The sequence below is a fragment of the Fistularia commersonii genome, chromosome 36 (genome assembly GCF_037954325.1).
Source record: "Fistularia commersonii isolate RoL2024-O1a breed Wild chromosome 36, RoL_Fcom_v1.0, whole genome shotgun sequence".
Taxonomy (NCBI): domain Eukaryota; kingdom Metazoa; phylum Chordata; class Actinopteri; order Syngnathiformes; family Fistulariidae; genus Fistularia; species Fistularia commersonii.
In genome coordinates, this window is record NC_141319.1 from 5,973,282 (window position 1) to 5,992,823 (window position 19,542).

General features: G+C 47.9%; 1 protein-coding gene across 3 annotated transcripts in view; it reads left to right on the plus strand.

Moving 5' to 3' along the window:
* Window positions 1–19,542, plus strand: part of epha7 (eph receptor A7) — an 83,600-nt gene that overhangs the window by 12,401 nt on the left and 51,657 nt on the right. For all 3 annotated transcript variants that reach the window (XM_086143372.1, XM_086143370.1, XM_086143371.1), the window contains one exon: window positions 10,478–10,633. In XM_086143372.1, coding sequence (XP_085999498.1) covers window positions 10,478–10,633 — 156 coding nt within the window. The remainder of the gene's footprint in view (window positions 1–10,477; window positions 10,634–19,542) is intronic.

The following is a 19,542-nucleotide window of genomic DNA, read 5'->3' on the forward strand; positions in this document are numbered from 1 at the left end:
GAAACCCGGTGTGGATGCAGAAAGTTTCAGTGCCACGATGAGACTTGCAACAAGATTTCACTTATTTTTGTTGTTCATCCTGTATTTTTTTAAAAGAGCAGTTCATTACATATAAAGATCATTTCCCAGTTCTCCTTCAGCTCCTGGGAGCTTCAGTGCTTCCAGGAACTGAAGGCTCCTCGTCTGAATGCACAAAGCAACCGACTAGTTCCTGAGAAGCTTCTAGTAACTGCTTAAAGTCCCAACAGCGTCCGATGTCCTGGCTTCGGCACTGATAGAACATTACCTTTTTTCTACACCACGAGCGAAACCCCCAAGATCAACTTTTTGGATCCCACGACGGTGGAATCCAATCGCCGCAGCGGCACCGCGGAGTCTAAATGTAAATAGTAATAATAGAATGAGCAAATAATAATAACAATCAGACGACCTCACCGGTAATTGATTACTGGAAGATCTCTGCAGGATTGCCCGTCAAATCCTCCGTATCACCCACAAAGCTGCAATTTAGCGTACTGTGCTAACACTTTGTTAGCGCTGTCATGCTAAGAACAAGCCTGAACAGCGGCACAAAAGGCTAAAGAGAAACCTGACGCCGTCCGCTAGCTTGCCGTCGTACTTCAAACTTAACTGCCTGCGACATTATTGTAGCAATAAAAAGCTGGATTGGTTGAAGAGGGGGGAGCATTAGTTTAAATTTTTGTCTAAGTGGCTGACTTTGAGCTTCTTTGGGCTCAGCCAATCAGACGCGCCCTCTGGGGGTTTTGCCCCTGCTTAGAGGGCAAAGCCGCGCACCCTCCAACGCCGTGTAAGGGAATGCTAATCTTCCCTTTGTTTCTGCTGGAAAGCTACTTATCTGCAGCTAAGCACAGGTACCGCCGATGAATGGGCCGGTTGTTGTGTGTGTGTGTGTGTGTGTTTGTCGAGCGCGGCAACAGTCGCAGAGCTTTGCAAGTGTGTGTGAGGTGACCTGAGGTGAGGGTGACGTCGGAGTCCTTAACCGTTTGATTCCCGATCCTCGTCCCCCCCCCCCCCCTCCTTCTAAGTGTCCCGGGCGGCGTTTATTTGTCTCGTTTTGTTTTGGCCTCCTTTCCCATGTCGTTCCGGAAGCTGCCGTCCCACAGGTGGGAGATTAACATGTCTGATGTCGAGAGTCTCCTTTTGAAAGTCGAGGAAAAAGTGGATTCAAAGCGCCGCGGCTCGAAAAGGGGGGGGAAGAAAAGGAAACCCGCGATGATTTGTTGTTCCTGTGTGGAACCCGGAGGAGTCTTTATTACGGGCCGGCAGTAAATCTAGCATTGCCCCCTCTTTGAATGACATGTAGATGGTTAGCGAGCTAAAGCAGCATGCTAGCTAGCACATAAATAACCCGTGGCTCCCTTCATAGTGGATCCCGTCCTGAAAAAAAAAATCGCAGCACCTTGGAGACGGGATCGATTGATTCGTCCTCCGGCTCGCCAAGGTGGAAGCGGCTCGCTCGGCCTCGGCTTTTTCCCCCCCGCCCGACCCCGCCCCGCCCCGCCCTGCCTGCGCCGCCTCGGAAATTACTCACAAGATGTACTGCCTTAGTGTGGCACGGTGGGAGGAAGAAAAAAAAAAACAACGCCACGGGCTCGGAGTCCATAAAAGAGATGAAGCCATAGTTCTGCATTCCATAAAACGACGGTAAACAGAGCCTGATGGATGTCCGCGGCCGCGGCGTTTGGTTTAGCGGGTGAAAGGAGCATACGTCACGTCCAATCAGCAACACACACACACACACACACGTGGGTCGTATCAATCCATTAAGCAAGGTGTGAGCTATCGACATCCTCCTTGCCGTCCTGGTCACATGACCTGAGAGGGAAGCGGGGGAGTTGGAGGTCCTGTAACCAGGAATATTACATGGTGGGCCTGGACAGGTAGAACTTTGTGTCTGGTAGGACAAAATGTTCTGGAGGATGATATTTGGAAATGTTCACTCTTGTTACAGAGACGTACAACGTTCACATGTTGTACCCATACAGCTTCCTCTTCTCCTTTGGGCTTTTCCCTTCAGGGGTCGCCACAGCGAATCGACCTTCTCCATCTAACCCTATTCTCTGGATCCTTGTCTCCAACTGACTTTATATCCTCTCTCACTAAGTCCACAAATCTTCTCTTTGGTCTTCTCCTAGACCTCCGGCATGGCAGCTCCATCTTCAGCAACCTTCTACCTAGATCTCCACCTTGGTTCGGACATGAACGAAGGAGTTGTCATGTCCAAACCATCTCAGTCATCATTTTGTCTTGGTCATACATGTCCTGCACCCCGTGACATGTTCTTCTTTTCCTTTGGGCTTTTCCCTTCAGGGGTCGCCACAGCGAATTGACCTTCTCCATCTAACCCTATTCTCTGTATCTTTGTCTCTCACACCATCTAACTTCATATACTCTCACTAAGTCCATAAATCTTCTCTTTGGTCTTCCTCTAGACCTCCTGCCTGGCAGCTCCACCTCCAGCGACCTTCTACCTAGATCTTCTCCTTGGTTCGGACATGAACGGAGGAGTTTTCATGTCCAAACCATCTCAGTTATCATTTTGTCTCGGCCATACATGTCCTGCGCCGCGTAACATATTCTTCTTTTCCTTTGGGCTTTTCCCTTCAGGGGCCACCACAACGAATCAGCCTTCTCCATATAACCCTAGTCTCTGTATCCTCCTTTCTCACACCAACCAATTTTCTTATCTTCTCTCACGACATCCATAAATCTTCTCTTTGGTCTTCCTCTAGACCTCCAATTCCAGCATCTGTCTTCTAATATATTCACTAGGTTGTAACCATACAGTTAACCCTGGACAGCTCAGGGTTTCCTGCGAACCTCCTTGTGTTTGGAGTGTCGGAGGAACCCAGAGAACCTTGAGGAACCTCACAGAGATATGGTGAGAACTTGGAGACTCCACTCAGAAAGGCCTCTTTGTCAGAATCCACCCGTGGACCTTCTTGCTGCGAGGCAGGAGCGCCAACCAGCCAGCGCCATAGTCAATAATGTTTATTTCTCCCTCGATCTTTAAACGAATGTCGAGAACGAAATTAGAAGTGTATATATAGAGAAAACCCTGCTGGATTGGATATTGACTGATACTGATATAGGATCGATAGAATAATGGCTCAGAGTCCAGAAAGAGGCCCGGGCGCCAGAATCCAGGAGGCTCCGAAAACGAAACCCCGCTCCACAAACAGCAGACGTGGGCTTTTTCTGTCCGGAGATGAAATTATAAAGACGTCACGGGCCCATCTGAGGCGGCGGGGGCGACGGCGTCCTTTTTTTTCTTTCTTTTTTAAAATAAGAAAATAACCGTTTCCTTTATCACGTTTGACCCGCTCCACCTGGCATTCATCAGCGGCGAGGGCTTCACGTCGGCGCTGTCGGACCCTCTCCTCCCTCCGCCTCTTTTATCACTCTAATGGGGTGCTATCTCCAGGGCCGAGCTCGCCGGGTTGCCGCAGCCCCTCCAGGGCGTCCCGGCGGCGTGCATTCTTTCCACCGTCGTCCCGCTCCACGGGCGGATTTAACACATCATCATGCTGCAAGGGAAGGGAAGGGAAGGGAAGGGAAGGCACCTGGAGAAGGAAAAGGGGACCCGTCCAGGCCCAGACAACCGGGGGGGGGAAATAAAAGACGAGGGGAATCTCCCGCATTGAGAGCGAAACGTCGAATCCCCCTTCGTGTTTGTCTCACATCCCGTCGGACCCCTTTTTTTAAATTCTTCACGTCAACACTAGTGCTATTGTTGTGCTTTTTTTTTCTTAAAAAAGTACAGCAACCAGAAGAGAAATGGTTGGCGGTCTCCGTGGGAAGCAGTGATAGTGGAGTCACGATGGCTTTCTTTTTGGGCTCATCCCAAATCGTCCATCCTGGATTTATTTAGTCCGACGTCTTTGTTTGCGGACGATACCGGACGAACCGTTGGACTTTATTAATCTATTGCGTGTTTATCTTAATTTTTTTGTTTTCCTTCCCCTTCACTGCGGGTTCTTCTGTGGACCTGATCCAGTGCTGGTCCACAGGAAGGCGCTGCATGGTCCAGGCTACGCTCGTCCTGCTAAATACTGAGGATAATGATGAAAATAAGAATAATCATAATTTAAAATATTAATATAATAATATGTTTTAACTGTATAGACATCACAAAAAATACAGATTTAAAATTAATAAAATAATAATAATAAAATAAAAATAATATAAGCAACAAATTGGTCACATTTTATATATATATATATATATATATATATGTACAGCACTGTCTCAGAAAATTAGAATATTGTGATGAAGTTCTTTATCTTCTGTAATGCAATTATAAAAAACAAAAATGTCCTACATTCTGGATTTATTACAAATCAACTGAAATAGTACAAGCCTTTTATAATTTTGATATTGCTGATTATGGCTTACATCTTAAGAAAACTCAAATCCCATCTCAAGATATTACAATATCATGAAAAAATTTTTTTTTATTGCATTACAGAAGATAAAGAACTTTATCGCAATATTCTGATTTTCTGAGACAGTCCTGTATATATATATATGTGTGTGTGTGTGTGTGAATATATCTGTACATATACGTATATACACACATATATGCATATGCGTGTATATCTGAATATATATATATATATACATACACACACACACATATATACACGTATATATGTATATGTAGACGTGTGTATATATATATATCTATATATATAATGTGTGTGTGTATATATCTATATATGTATATATATCTATACATGTATAGATATACATATGTACATATATATATATATATGCTGATCAGCCCTAGATTAGCACCTAATCACCATGTGAACTTCTCCCTCGTGTTTCTAATTTACCCGAAATTCTTAAAAGCCCTGATGTTTTTCCATCAATGTTTCCCGGGTAAAACATCTTTTCCCACTTGACCCCCAAACTTTCCCTCAAAATACCCGTTCTCGGCTCGGTGTTCCTCAGCAGTTGAAGATCGCCAATTAGTGGAAAAGCCGCGGCGGCATTTCTGCACGTTAACAGCGGCGTGCGACTGAAAGCTTTTGTTTGGAGCAGAAGAACAAAAGGTACTAGAAGTAGATGAGGAAGAAGACGAGGTCTTCGAGGTCTTGGACCACGAGTCGGCCCCTCCTTATTGACACCTACCGAACTCCGAGGGTAGTGCAGTAATGGTGACCATGAGTTCTGTTTGGATAAAGTCCGCTGAACCTTGAGGTCCGGTGGAATTGCAGACAAGGAACTCTTCTCTCCGGTTAAATAAGCTCCTGATATAAGTTTGGGTTTTCGTTGGAAAGGGAACTATTGATTCCAAGGGCAACTCCAGCTTCCCTTGTCGGTAGAAAGACAGACACTTAAACGCAGAAATATTCAAGCGGCAGCTCAAAATGACCTTAAATGTTAATGTTTCTGTGCGAACCTCGGGCACCCTTCAGTGGCGTAGCAGGCCAGAAGAGCTCGGATCTCTTCGTTGCTCCTTTTCTTTCTTGTTCTGTCCATTTTGTCGCAAGAATACTACTTACCGGTGAGTGCGATAGCTGTTAAAAACGGCCTTCCACGGTCCACAAGAAGTACCTGTTGAGGGGAGGAGTTGCTTAGGAGTTCTACCAAGCACCTACGTCACATGAGTTCCTGAGAACCGTAAACAACCCTGCCTCTGAGTAGCAGCTAAAATACTTCTTGGAACTGAGGTCCACTGTTCCTGGTTCCTTTGCTGGATGTCCCAGTTCCTGAAAAAGGTACCAGGAACTGCAAAGTGTTCCTAAAGTGTGAAAGGGCCTATTAAGCCGTCCGTCATGGAGCATACCGCTTCTCAATCTAGCACCGGTATGCTCCGGAGTTATCCCATCATCTGGGAGGCCTCGCCAACTTCTGGGTCACTTTGAAGTTTGGAGCGGTTCTGCTTGGGTGACGCCGAAGCCCGACCTCGTCCCGCGTGCGCCCGTTCCCATGGCAGCGGCGGGCGTGTTGTTGTTAGCGTAAAATTTGAAAATGCCAAAACACACATGGGAATGTAGTACGGACATCCCAGAATAGACACGGCCCGTGTTGCTCCTCCAGCTGCTCCTCTGGGTTTCTTGTCTGACGGGATGACTTGCATTTCGCTGCGCCGTCTGTTTTGCTAAAGGAAATGACTAACTGGCTGAGACGCGCCCTCCAAGCCGCGCTAACATTTTGAAAAAGGAAAAAAGGAAACCTCGGGGTTTATTTTGCCCGCGAGATCCGATCTACGGAAAAGGATCGGAACACTGCGCATATCACGGTCTCAGGCGGTGGCGGACACGTCCGGCTCGAGAGCCGAGCAGTCGATAAGGAGATTTGGCGCCTGCCGCAAAGAAAAAACGGGTAGCGGGATAAAGAGGCGTCTGGGCTCAATCCAGAAGCGACCGCCATCTCTCTTTTTCTGGGTAAAGCAACGTCAGGTGCCCTCCAGCCTGCAGTGTCATGACACTGCCGGAGCGTGAGAGAAGTTGGACGCCGCTCAAGAATGCTAAGATGCTCAGCTGGAAGGAAGAAGACGCCGACCGAAATCTCATGAAAAGAAGAATTCCTTTTCTTATTCCGCGCCGGTTGTTGCTGTTTTTGTTGCGCGTTGGCGTGTCGGCCCGAGATAAGGAGGCTTTCGCCGTTCCTCCCGGGGCCGAGTTGCGATTGAGACAACACGGTCGCAGGAGCGCTCTATTATCTCCGTCCTCCGGCAGTCTCGCGACCCTTTTCCCCGTCCCGGTGTTAGAAAACGCTGACTTCGACAGCGACGGCCTCGGTTCCGGCGTCTCCCGGCGTTTCGCTCGACCGCTAGAAAAAATTACAGACGCTCGCCGGCTGGAATTTCTTTTTTCCCCCCCTCCCGCTTAACCTCAAACCCTCTTCTCCAAGGGCCGACTAATTTCTCAGCGAAAGAAAAGCCCGGGTTCCTCGTCCTCCGCTAAGCTCCTTCCTTTCCGCGGCGCGAACCGTTATCTGCCGCGGACACGCACAGGCGCGTCTTCTCTTTCGAGGACTTCGGCCCTGGCGAGGAGCGACCGCCCGCGGGACCGTTCGGCGAAAGTAACTTCTTCGCAACTTCTGGTGTTAAAACGACCCCCTTTTTTTTACGGGTTCGCGAAACTCTCAAGGGAACCGGCCGTAATTGCGCCTCAGATATTTCCAGTCCGCAGGGGGTCGGGGGGTAAAGTGCACCCCGGGGAGGGCGGCCGACAAAGAACCTCTCACTCACTATCATCCGATCTGGATGTCTCGCTTTAAGAGAGTCTCCTCGGCATCTGGTGCCAGGAAGAGGAGCTCCCGAGTAGTGAGTCAGTATGTCTTGTGTGTGTGTGTGTGTGTGTGTGTGTGTGTGTGTGTGTGTGTGCTTCACACAGCCACCGCTGGGAAAGGAATGCCGGCCCGGGACGGCTGTGTTTGTGCTTGTCACTCAATGCTCCGCCGGTTGCGGGCAGAGCTGCAGAAACACTTATTTGCTCATTGTCATACACGCCTTCCTTCCCTTATTTTCTTTTTTCCGAGGCCTCATTTGCTGCCTTGTTGCTTCTGTAAACAGTTCCGGGTGCCTGAGGAAGGTCCCGAGAAAAATAAGGGATAAACGCGCGGGGCCTGTCATCGACGACAGTCTCGTTGACGACGGGGATGGAAGCTCGGGATTCTTGCGGTTTTGAACCCTTTGTGCTTCTGCTGCCCGAGAATACGTGGTAAAAGTCGAACGGTGACATCGGAGTCTGGCGGACGGAGGACCGCGTCGTAAAACCAGACGGGCCGAGGCAGAGTTCCGTTCCCTCCTGCGCCGCCGCCACGAGCGGCTAATTCTAATTCAAGGGAACCGATAGCCGCTACAAGTGTCACCGCCCACTTTCTGTCGCCACGGTTGTTAAGCATCCACCAGACGGCGGTGCGGAGTCCTCTTCGGAGGTCAAAGTTCAACAAACATGGCGGCCATGAAAGTGACGGGGACGCGTGGACTTAGGATTCTGGGAAGTGCCGATGCCATGTTGTCTTTTTCAAGTGGCCTTCGGACTCGACCGTTCGGGTGTTGAGCCGAGCAAGTTTTCCGCAAGGGTAGAGTTTCTTCGCTGGTGGTCCCAAGCGCTCGCTCTCAGGGGGAATGTCTGGTTTCTGAAGATCATCCAAAAGAGTGTGGTCCTGCTCTACACGAAGAAGGTCACCAGACGACCGGATCGCGATTTGGCGCCGAATAAATAACGTCCGACTGTTCTTTTCGCCGGTCGTACTCGAGCATACCGCGGATACTCAGCGCCCCCGCGACTTCCGGCGACCCTTCTCCGTTTGCTTCGTTCGGCCACGCATCCGCGAGCTCTCGTAAAAACATACCGAATTACGAAGGAAGCGAGCGCAGAGGAGGGATGGAAGGCTCGCGCGCTCGACGTCGAGCGCAAACGAGGCCTCCTTTTCAGATGCGGCGGCTTGTAAAGGGAGCGGAACGACCCTTTGCGGATCAATAACAGGAGTTGCGTAACGATAATTCCTGCGGCTGCAACTTTACGGCGGAGCGTCCGCCAAAAGGCAAAAGACCGTTCGTGCCGTCTCGGGGAAAAATAAATAATTTAAGTTTCAATAAAGACCCGACAACGTGCCTCACGTGTCCCCGGTTACGCTCCAGTCGGCGAGGGTTTTTATGCAAACGTGGCGCCAGTGGCCTCTTTCCTCGACTTTGGTTCAGTTTACTTTGGAAAGCTCCCCCTCCGAGCGCCGGGCCTCGTTCCTCTCCCGGCTTCGGCGGCGGGTCTTCTTAGCGAGTCTGGAGGTGTTTGGTGGCAGGAGACGTTCCCCGCCGGGCGCCGTCTCCTCCCGTGCGCTTCCCCCGAGCCGGCCGCCCAGCAGACGAGCTCTTAGAAACCCGAAGGCAAACAGACGCCGCCGGCTTATCGGGATGTTTGAACAGCCTGGAACGGCGGGAGGAAGCGGCGTCTTAATCCGCCGCGCGGGCCGATCTTCGCCGGTGGCGAGCTCCGGTCGTTGTCACCATCGCACCCGCGCAGATGTTAGCGCTCGTCAAAGCTTCCGCTCGCGCTCGCCGCCTCTTCAAACCCCCCCTCGCTACGATCCGCCCCGCGATGCGTTCAAGAGCCGCCGCTTCGCCATTCTGTTTTCAATTACTGAATAAAAAAAAAAAAAAAAAAAAAGGTAAAGGGGTGGAGGGGGGAAGAAAAAACAAGCTTCAGAAGGCTGCGGCGGGGCGATAAATAAGGAATGACAGGTCTTTCATGTTGCGGCTGAAATAGGGGGGGGGGTTCTCCTTCTGCTCTCGGGCGAAAGTGTAAAAACCATGATCCCTCTGCCTTCTCTTTCCTTTGTCCTGTCACAATATTTTGCCTCACCCCCCCGAAAATTAAACCTAGCAGACGCTGATTGAGATAGGAGATGGCGGGGGACCCCCCCTGCGTGATCGCCCCTCGCCCACCCCTCCGCCGCCGGCTCTTGAGGAATGCAGTTTGAGTTTTCGGTTTGCTCCGGCGGCCCCGGATCGCAGGCTAACCTCCTCGCACAGCGCCGGTCAGAGTGCGCTAGCTTAGCGTGAACTAGCTAAACCCGCGCGCAACCACGACAACAACCTCAGCTGCGGTTACCTTAAGGGATGTGAGGTTCTCGACCTGGGGTGAAGAAGTGTAGCGTCCTCCACGGGGGGGGGCTTTTCTGAAGGAGGTCAAAGGTCGCGGCGTCGGATACGAACGCAGGATTTGCATTTGAGTCTTCCCGGTTCCAAAACCAGGATTTCAACTTTCTGTTTGGCGTTCCCGTTTCCAGAACGGGGTCGTCGAGTTAACGTTTCGACGTGAAAATCCGCGGCAGTCGGCCAGGAATGTTACCTCTCTGAAACAGGAAATGGATGTTTTTGGCGGCGCTTCACCTGAGGTGGCGAGGCCTGGCGGGCTCCTCGCAGCAAGAGGGATCTTTCCGTGTGGAGTCTCCGTGGCCAAAAACATGCCGGACACCCTAAAATGTGTGAATCGTAGGACTCATTTTGACGTGTGAACGGTTGTATGTCTCAATATGGGCCCCTGTGATTGGTCCAAGGCGACCCCGCCTCTCAACCAATGAGAGCAGGGTAAGCGGTATCGATACGAATGAATGAATAATCACATTTCCTCAGACAAAGAGCCCAGATTTGATGCCGGGAGAAGTTATATCTACATCTTTAAATGTGTCTTCTTTTGATTTAAACGTCGGAAGCCCCCTGAAGTAGCGTGTTGCGTTAAAGTCTTAAAGAAAAATTGAATATCAAAGAAGACTAAGAGCTTCGGAGCAGAAAAAAAAAAAAAAAAAAAAGCCCCTTTGTTCCGCGTTCATTTATCGGAGATGGTTCTCGTTAAGCCAGCCTGTTAAATTTAATGACATATTTTCAGGGGGAACTTCGGGGCTGTTTGATTTTTATTTTTTTTCCGGTCGGTTCATCTCGGTCTTCCTCCGCTCACGCTCTTCATCTCCTCTTCCCCATCCCTTTTTTTCCCTACAGCGTGCGGCCGCGGCTTCTACAAGTCTTCCTCCCAGGACCTCCAGTGCTCCCGCTGCCCGCCGCACAGCTTCAACGACCACGAGGGCTCCTGGCGCTGCGACTGCGAGGACGGCTACTACCGCGCCGTCTCCGACCCCCCCTCCGTAGCCTGCACGAGTAAGTCCGCTAGGCCGTCGCTAGCGTAAACACCGATTTAAGCGCTCGCACATGTGAGGGGCTGGGCGGAGGCGGTCCGGTCCCCAGATGTTGCGCGGCAGCTCGGCCGACTTGTCACGACCATGTCGCGGGACGGCGTTCCTGTTTTCTGTCTTCGCTGCTCGCTAATGACAAGCAATTTGCCTTTTCCTGTCTGGGAGATTGCAATCAGCAATTAGCGGCGGCGGCGGCGGCATCCCATGTCTTCATTTGTCCGGCGCAACAGTTCCGTGACAGCCGCCGGCGCCGGGGTTATTCCAAATCCGCGCTCAAATATCTTCCGATGCGCGGGGAGCGGCGCGCCCCGCCGAGGCTAATGTTAGCATTCCGCTTTATCAGCGGAGGTAAACAGCACCTTCCGAGCGTAATCTCTGCACCTTAATCTGTGTGCCGCCGGTGTCGCTCTCTCTGTGACAGGATTACTTGCCGCCGCATTTCAGCCCCCTCCCCATCCCCTCGCTAGATTCTGAGGGGTGGGAGAAAACGCCGCGCGCCTGCGGGACGCCATCATGCCCGGATCACGTCCCTCCACCGCCACCCCTTCCTCGGAAAAGGGAAAGAAAAAAAAAACAAAGTAGGCCAAGTCAGACTCGGCGTGTGACAGAAGAGAGACCGCGGCTGAGATATTATGCAAATGGTTGAATTCCGCGGCGCCGTGTTAGCTTCTCTGCGCGTATTGGATAATAGAATCACAGTCCGGAAGGGTGGCGGGGGTGGGATTATACCCAGTTTGCATTTAATGTTGTAACCGCCGCATGAAATTGCCGTCTTTTGTCATTAATGTGTCTGTAAATCGGCCTCCTGTGATCCCCCCCCCCCCCTTACGGATTTGTGACGCGGTTAGCGCTAGCGGTTCGCCTCTTTTCCATATGATGTCATCATCCCCTTTTTGGCGCCCGTCGTAATCGTGGGTAGGTTCCATCCGTCTGTGTGACCGAGCGCTCAGAAATAAATAAAGATAAACAAACGAGAAAAAAAAAATTCTCTTTGTCACGACCGGATTCCGTTCGGCGCTCATGACTCACGACCGTGCCCGCGGGTCGTACCAACTGGGCGGGGGTACGGGTGTGTGTGTGTGTGTGTGTGTGTGTGTGTGTGTTGTGTAACCCGCCCCTCGAAAACCAAACAAAATCAATATGTTGATGTTGAGCCGGGGCTACAAATAGCCAGATAGCAAACATCGACCGCGCTACAGAGCGGAAGCGCTGGACGCTTAAGCTCCGCCCCCTTACGCCCCCACCGATCTGTGAGGTGACCCGGATAGGAGTGGACCTGGACCTGTGTGTGTGTGTGTGTGTGTGTGTGTGTGTGTGTGTGTGTGTGTGTGTGTGTGTGTGTGTGTGTGTGTGTGTGTGTGTGTGAATCAGAATCAGATGCACTGAAGAAGTGGGGAGCATTATCTTGTTTATATATTTTATCTGTTGTACAACTGTATATCGGTCTTTCAATCTATTCCTGCTTGTGTGTGTGTGTGTGTGTGTGTGTGTGTTTATGTACTTTACTAAATATTTATCTCTATCCATTATCCACCCAGTGATCTATCCATCCATCCTTCCGTCCACTCACCTATCTATCTATCTATCTATCTATCTATCTATCTATCTATCTATCTATCTATCTATCTATCTATCTATCTATCTATCTATCTATCTATCTATCTATCTATCTATCTATCTATCTATCTATCTATCTATCTATCTATCTATCTATCTATCTATCTATCTATCTATCTATCTATCTATCTATCTATCTATCTATCTATCTCTCTCTCTCTCTCTCTCTCTCTCTGTGGGGGTGGATGTGTTGGAGTTCCCCTTTCCCCCTAATTGAAAGGTTGGCGGTTCAATTCCCGGCTCACCACACACACACACACACACACACACACACACGTCGACGTACCCTTTGGCAAGACAACTCCCGATTTAGCGAGGCCTGGTTAGCGCCTTGCCTGCGACCAGTGTGTGTGTATGTATGTATGTATGTATGTATGTATGTGTGTGTGTGTGTGTGTGTGTGTGTGTGTGTGTGTGTGTGTGTGTGTGTGTGTGTGTGTGCGCGCGCGCGCGCGCGGGATTGCGATCCAGCATAAATCTCTGTGAAACCCGAGCCGTCGCCGCGGAGATCATCGTGAGACGAAACGCGGCATTCCCAATTTTTCATCTGCTCTTTTTATTAAAACCGAAATGTTTCACGGATCAGATCGCCGGCCCGATATTTAATCCCAAACAGATTTGTTTGGCTCCGACCGCAGGCGCAGTTTGGGCTCGCCGTCGCCGCCGACAACCAACCATGTTGTGCAACCTCCTCCTCCTCCTCCTCCTGGCTGAACCCCGGCTGATTTGACTCTCCTCGCGTCCTGATCCGACACAAACACAGACATAACTTGGGCCGGGTAAAATTTTCAGAGTTTCCCACCACTGCTCTCTCTCACTCTCTCTCCCCTGTGTGTGTGTGTGTGTGTGTGTGTGGGTGTGTGTGCGCGCAGACACCGTCCTGAGAGACAGGTCCATTACTCACTTCTCCAACCATCCTAATCGGACGTTAGCGCTTCACTCCACCATCTATGGCTGATAAAAAAGAAAAGTGGGTGGTGGTGGACGACACACACACTCACACACACACACACACACATACACAAGGGAGGGGGAGAAAGTTCCGGCTTCTTCATGGTGTCCTCTGGCTGGTCCTTTCGGGTGGGGGGGTAATCACCTTGGCCGAGTCGTGCTGTAATTACCCGAGTCGCCTAATGCACACTTTCCATTATTCATTTTCATTAACTCGGGGTTCCGCACTTGATGACCCCCCCACATACCATTATATGTAAATATGTATTTTTAACTTGAGCGAATGACTTCAGCCTCCTCTTCCCGGCCCGGCCCGTACGTGCATTACCTCATTCCCGGCTGGATTAAGTCGGCGTGGCCAATAGTCACTCTGATTTCCTTCCTTTTTTTTTTTTTTTTTTTTTTTGTGAGCCTTATCCCGGCCTGGGAATGAATAAGTAATTGAAAAATGAATTTGCACTGGCTGAACAAACAGTTTGATTGACAGCCCCCCCCCCCCCCCCCCCACACACACACACACACACACACACACACCACCGCCACCCCTCTTTGCGTAGCCAGATTAGCAACCTCGTCCGCCAGGATTTTGGGAGGAAATGAGATGAAGATGTAATGTGGAGGCGTGAAACGTCGTACCGAATAAAGGTGGCGGGGGGGCGGAGAGGGCGGGGTCGGGGTTCGACGGGGGACGTTCTGCCAGTCCGTGCCTTTCACATGCAAAATTGAGAGGGTTGGGGGGGAGGTGTGTGTGTGTGTGTGTGTCATCAATCATGCAGCAGCTGCAAGGAGCGAGCTGGGCGCTCGTGACCCTCTCGCCCCGGCCCGTACTCAAAAATGTGCCACCTCGACAAGTTGATGTCCGTCAGATGTTGCGCTAAAAGGGGCTCGGTGGAGCCGCGGGGTTGTGGGTTCCGATCCCGGCGCCGTCCTGGACGTCTGGCCAAGTGTGTGTGTGGATGGGTGAACGCTACGGGGTGCGAGGTGATAAAATTAGCATGTGAGTGGAGATATTTTATTTTAGTGTTCATGCATTCATTCATTCATACTCTAGATATGGGCTGGGAAGAGGGGTGGAGCCTAATTCCAACTATCCCTGCTGTCATTGGTTGCCCCGGGCAACATATAGAGATATTCAACCATTCAGCCTCTCATTCATACAAAGATGCAAAATTCACCCTGTCATTCAGCGGTTATTTAGAGACATGATATCATTCACCCTGTCATTCACACATCTAATACAAACATGTAAATTTCACTCTCATCCACATGTCGTAAAGATGTACAACTATTCGCTCATTCATTATCAACAAAGACATATCCATTCACTCGTGCACATGATAGACATTTAACCAACATATACAAATATGCAAAAGTCACGCCATACAACCATTCACTCATTCACTCATTCATTCATATAACATAGAAAGACATAAAACCATTCACTCTCTCATTCACACGTCATTTAGAGACATGAAATCATTCACTCTGTCATTCACATGTCAAATGGACATTTACTCATTAACACGTCATATAGAGAAATCCATCCACTCCTGCATTAATTCACACAACATGTATATCCTAGCTCTAAGTGGTTAGCGTTAGGAAAAAAGTAACTGGTCTGGTGAGCTACTCTGCTCATGCTGATGCTAACCTTTTAAAAAAATACATAATCACAAATGCTAAGTGGGTTAGGGTTAGGGTTAGGAAAAAAAATGATCTGGTGATCTTCTATGCTAATGCTAATGCTAACCTTATAAAAAAATACATAATCATGAACGCTAATTGGTAAGGGTTAGGAAAAGAGTAACCGGTCTGGTGAGCCACTCTGCTAATGCTAATGCTCATCTTAAAAAAATACATAATCACACACACTAAGTGGTTAGGGTTAGGAAAAATTTAACTGTTCTCGTTAGCTACTCTGCTGATGCTAACCTTTTAAAAAAATACATAATCACACACACTAAGTGTTTAGGGTTACGAAAAAAGTAACTGGTCCGATGTGCTACTCTGGTAATGCTAATGCTCATCTTAGAAAAAAAGAAGAAATTAATCATACGCACTAAGTGTTTAGGGCGAGGAAAAAATAACTGGTCTTGTGATCTTCTCTGCTAATGCTAATGCTAACCCACGCACAAACGAACCCGGAGAATCCTGAAGAACCCCACTTAGACACGGGGAGAACATGGAGACATTCAGAAATGAAGCCTCTCCTTTCAAACCAGGGACCTTCTCGCTGTGCGGTTGATTCACGACAATTTAATCCCGGGATTTCATAAAACAGAAAAAAAGATCCCTCACCCTGTCACCATCTTCTCTCCAGCAGCTGGAGACCAAATGTTGACGTGTCCTCCAGCCGCTCATAACAAACCCGGAGCTCTTTGGCTCGGCGGCTTGGAAACCGCCGGAGCTGAAAAACTAAATAGTTTATGAAAAAAAAAAAAAAAAGGTCTCCACATCGGGGCTTTTTCTACAACAAAGAAATGTTGCCGGTCGTGCAGGACCTCCTGGGTCCTCGGCTGGGTGGTCCACCGTTCGCTGGACTTTGCGAAACCGCCCGTTTCCTTCCAGTGGCGTCTGCAGACAGATGTTCACGCCAGACCTCTAATCGACTAAAGCTGCGACTGGAGAGCCGACGCGGAACCGGCGTTTTCTTCCCCGTGGCATCGCCAGGGGCAACCGTCGGTCGGTCGGCGGTGAAAGCAGGACTGGAGGCGTCTCCGCGAGGCCTTCAGATCTTCTCCAAGGTCAGGAGATGTTCTGATAGGGTGACGTAAATCTAATGGAATTGTGACTTTCTCTTGTGACTATTTTTTTTTTTTCTCTTTTTATGGACCGTGTGATTTCAGGCGACCTCCGTGATTGACAGGTCAAGCTCCGCCTCCCGATGCAGTGTCGGCGTAGAGCAGGCGTGGGCAATTATTTTGGCTGGAGGGCCACATTTTTTATTTTATTTTTTTTGCGCGGGCCGACTAGGTATCGTGTAAATTGTACAAAATTTAAATATTACATTTTTTTGGCATTTTATTTCTTTTTTAAAATAATTAATGATCATATAAATACAGCTAGGTATCGTGTAAATTGTACAAAATTTAAATATTACATTTTTTTGGCATTTTATTTCTTTTTTAAAATAATTAATGATCATATAAATACAGCTAGGTATCGTGTAAATTGTACAAAATTTAAATATTACATTTTTTTGGCATTTTATTTCTTTTTTAAAATAATTAATGATCATATAAATACAACTAGGTATCGTGTAAATTGTACAAAATTTAAATATTACATTTTTCTGGCATTTTATTTCTTTTTTAAAATAATTAATGATCATATAAATACAACTAGGTATTGTGTAAATTTACAAAATTTAAATATAACATTTTTCTGGTATTTTATTTCTTTTTTAAAATAATTAATGATCATATAAATACAACTAGGTATGGTGTAAATTGTACAAAATTTAAATATTACATTTTTCTGGTATTTTATTTCTTTTTTAAAATAATTAATGATCATATAAATACAACTAGGTATCGTGTAAATTGTACAAAATTTAAATATTACATTTTTTTGGCATTTTATTTCTTTTTAAAAATAATTAATGATCATATAAATACAGCTAGGTATCGTGTAAATTGTACAAAATTTAAATATTACATTTTTTTGGCATTTTATTTCTTTTTTAAAATAATCAATGATCATATAAATACAGCTAGGTATTGTGTAAATTGTACAAAATTTAAATATTACATTTTTCTGGTATTTTATTTCTTTTTTAAAATAATTAATGATCATATAAATACAACTAGGTATGGTGTAAATTGTACAAAATTTAAATATTACATTTTTCTGGCATTTTATTTCTTTTTTAAAATAATTAATGATCATATAAATACAACTAGGTATTGTGTAAATTGTACAAAATTTAAATATTACATTTTTCTGGTATTTTATTTCTTTTTTGAAATAATTAATGATCATATAAATACAACTAGGTATCGTGTAAATTGTACAAAATTTAAATATTACATTTTTCTGGCATTTTATTTCTTTTTAAAAATAATCATATAAATATACCAGCATTATTTTGTAATAATAATTTGTGATTTGTATTTTGTAATAATCATTTTATTATTTAATCTTCCATAGAATCAAACAAAAGGAAAAAAAAAAGATTTTCTACATTCAATTTGATTGAAAATACTTAAAATACTAATATGTATATTTATATATATATATATATTAATATATTAATTATTATTAGCTTAATAAATATACATATATATATATATATTAATTATTATTAGCCTAGAATACTAATATATATATACATATTAATTATAATTAGCATATTCAAACATGCAGAGAAAATAATTTGGCGGGACGGATAAAAAAACAAAATATGCCGGATGTGGCCTGCATGCTGTAAAATGCCCAGATCTGGCGTAGAACTTTCAAAACAAGAAGATAATCTGTGATTAATCCCGATGGGAGCGTTATCATATTCACACGTCGTAGCAATCCACGGGATCAGATGTTGTAATTATCATGATTATTATTGTTATTATTGTTATTGTCGTCGTCGTTGTTGCCGCGGAGAGCAAGCGAAGGCGGTTCCCCCGAGCCCTCCGGAGTCGGAGTGCATGAAAAATAATTATTTGTCACATTCAAACGTTCCTTCGGGATTGTTTTTTTATTTTTTTTTTATAACTTTTATTTTTGTTTTCGTTCCGGTCCGCGCGCCATCGCGCAATCTCCCGAGACCTCCGCTGAAATTGAAAACGCGCCGCTTCGCCCGCCGGGCGAATCCGGGAATCGAGATCTGGGCGGCGGCTTCCGATCGGGCGCCCGTTCGAAGCGGCGGTCGCGGCTAATCGACGAGCGGCGGCGGCGGAATGAAAGCTCCCCCGCCTGCCTCCTCCCCTCTGCGCACAGGTTCTGCCTCCGCCATCATTAGCCGGCGGGGTCACGGAGGGTCGCGGCGCACATTTGTCGAGTGCGGATTACCTCACGGGTGATTTGAATACCGCTCACCCCTGGCGCCCCGCTCTCCCACGCGAGGGTCGTCACGCCAACCCCCCCCCCCACCGACCGCCGTCCCTAAGCTCGGATTTACTCGAAACACGAGCTAAAACTACTAGCTACCGGATAACAGGAAGAGCTTGACGCTTTTACACGCTTTGTTGACGCTGCAAAAAATAATAACTAGATTACCAGCCTTGCATTTTTTTGTGTTTTTCACGCGGGTTATAAAGATGCGCGTTCACGCCCTGTGTTTATGTGCGACATCGACGACAACAACAACAACCGGCGAGGACGCCCTCGCCGACCCCGGCGGCGGCGGCGAGCGAGTGATTGAGACGTCTCCGGCTGCGGGGGCTCCGGCGGGCTAATCCGTGAAATGAAACTTGACTGGGAGGAGGGGGTGAGAGGAGAGAACATGAAAAGATAAGACAGAGTGGGAAGAGAAGAAGGAGGAGGAGGAAGCGGTGGAGGGGCGACGAGCCCTTGAGCGGCGAGGGCGAGCGGGCGAGCGGGCGAGCGGGCGAGCGGGCGAGCGGGCGAGCGGGCGGCCGCCGCCGTGCAAATCTGCGCCGGGGGTGAAGTCGGGTCAGAAGTTTCTTCTTCTATTTTGCGCAGAGGGAGGCGACATCATCCGTCCCTGCTGTTTGAGGACCAAACTGAACCACCGGCGTCCGGCGATTCAGGACGTTTGGGAGAAAGAAAAGATGGTGTGTGTGTGTGTGTGTGTGTGTGTGTTGTGTGTGTGTGTGTGTGAGGGGCGGGGCTTATTTCCCCCCCCGTCGTGCTTCGATAGAAATCGTCCCTTTGGAGCTCGAAAGCGGCGAAACGAGATGTTGTTATCGCCACGGAGATGCAAGAATAAAAGCAGTGTGTGTGTGTGTGTGTGTGTGTGTGTGTGTGTGTGTGTGTGTGTGAGGAAGCTCGAGAGAGCAGGTGTTGAGGATCGGTTCCACAGCTGGAGTCACATCAAACATGGAAACCACAACAAAGTTGTCAGTGATGCAAAATAGCGCTTTTGGCGTCTTGGCTGAACCAAGGTTCTCCTCCTGGAAGACCTCATCTTGGAGGTTCTCATCTTGGATGTTATCATCTTGGAGGTTCTCCTCCTGGAAGTTGTTATCGTGGAGGCTCTCCTCTCAGAGGTTCTCATCTTGGAGGTTCCCCTCCTGCAGGTTCTCATCTTGGAGATTCTCATCTTGGAGATTCTCCTCTTGGAGGTTCTCCTCTTGAAGGTTCCCCCTCTGGAAGTTCTCCTCTTGGAGGTTCTCATCTTGGAGGTTC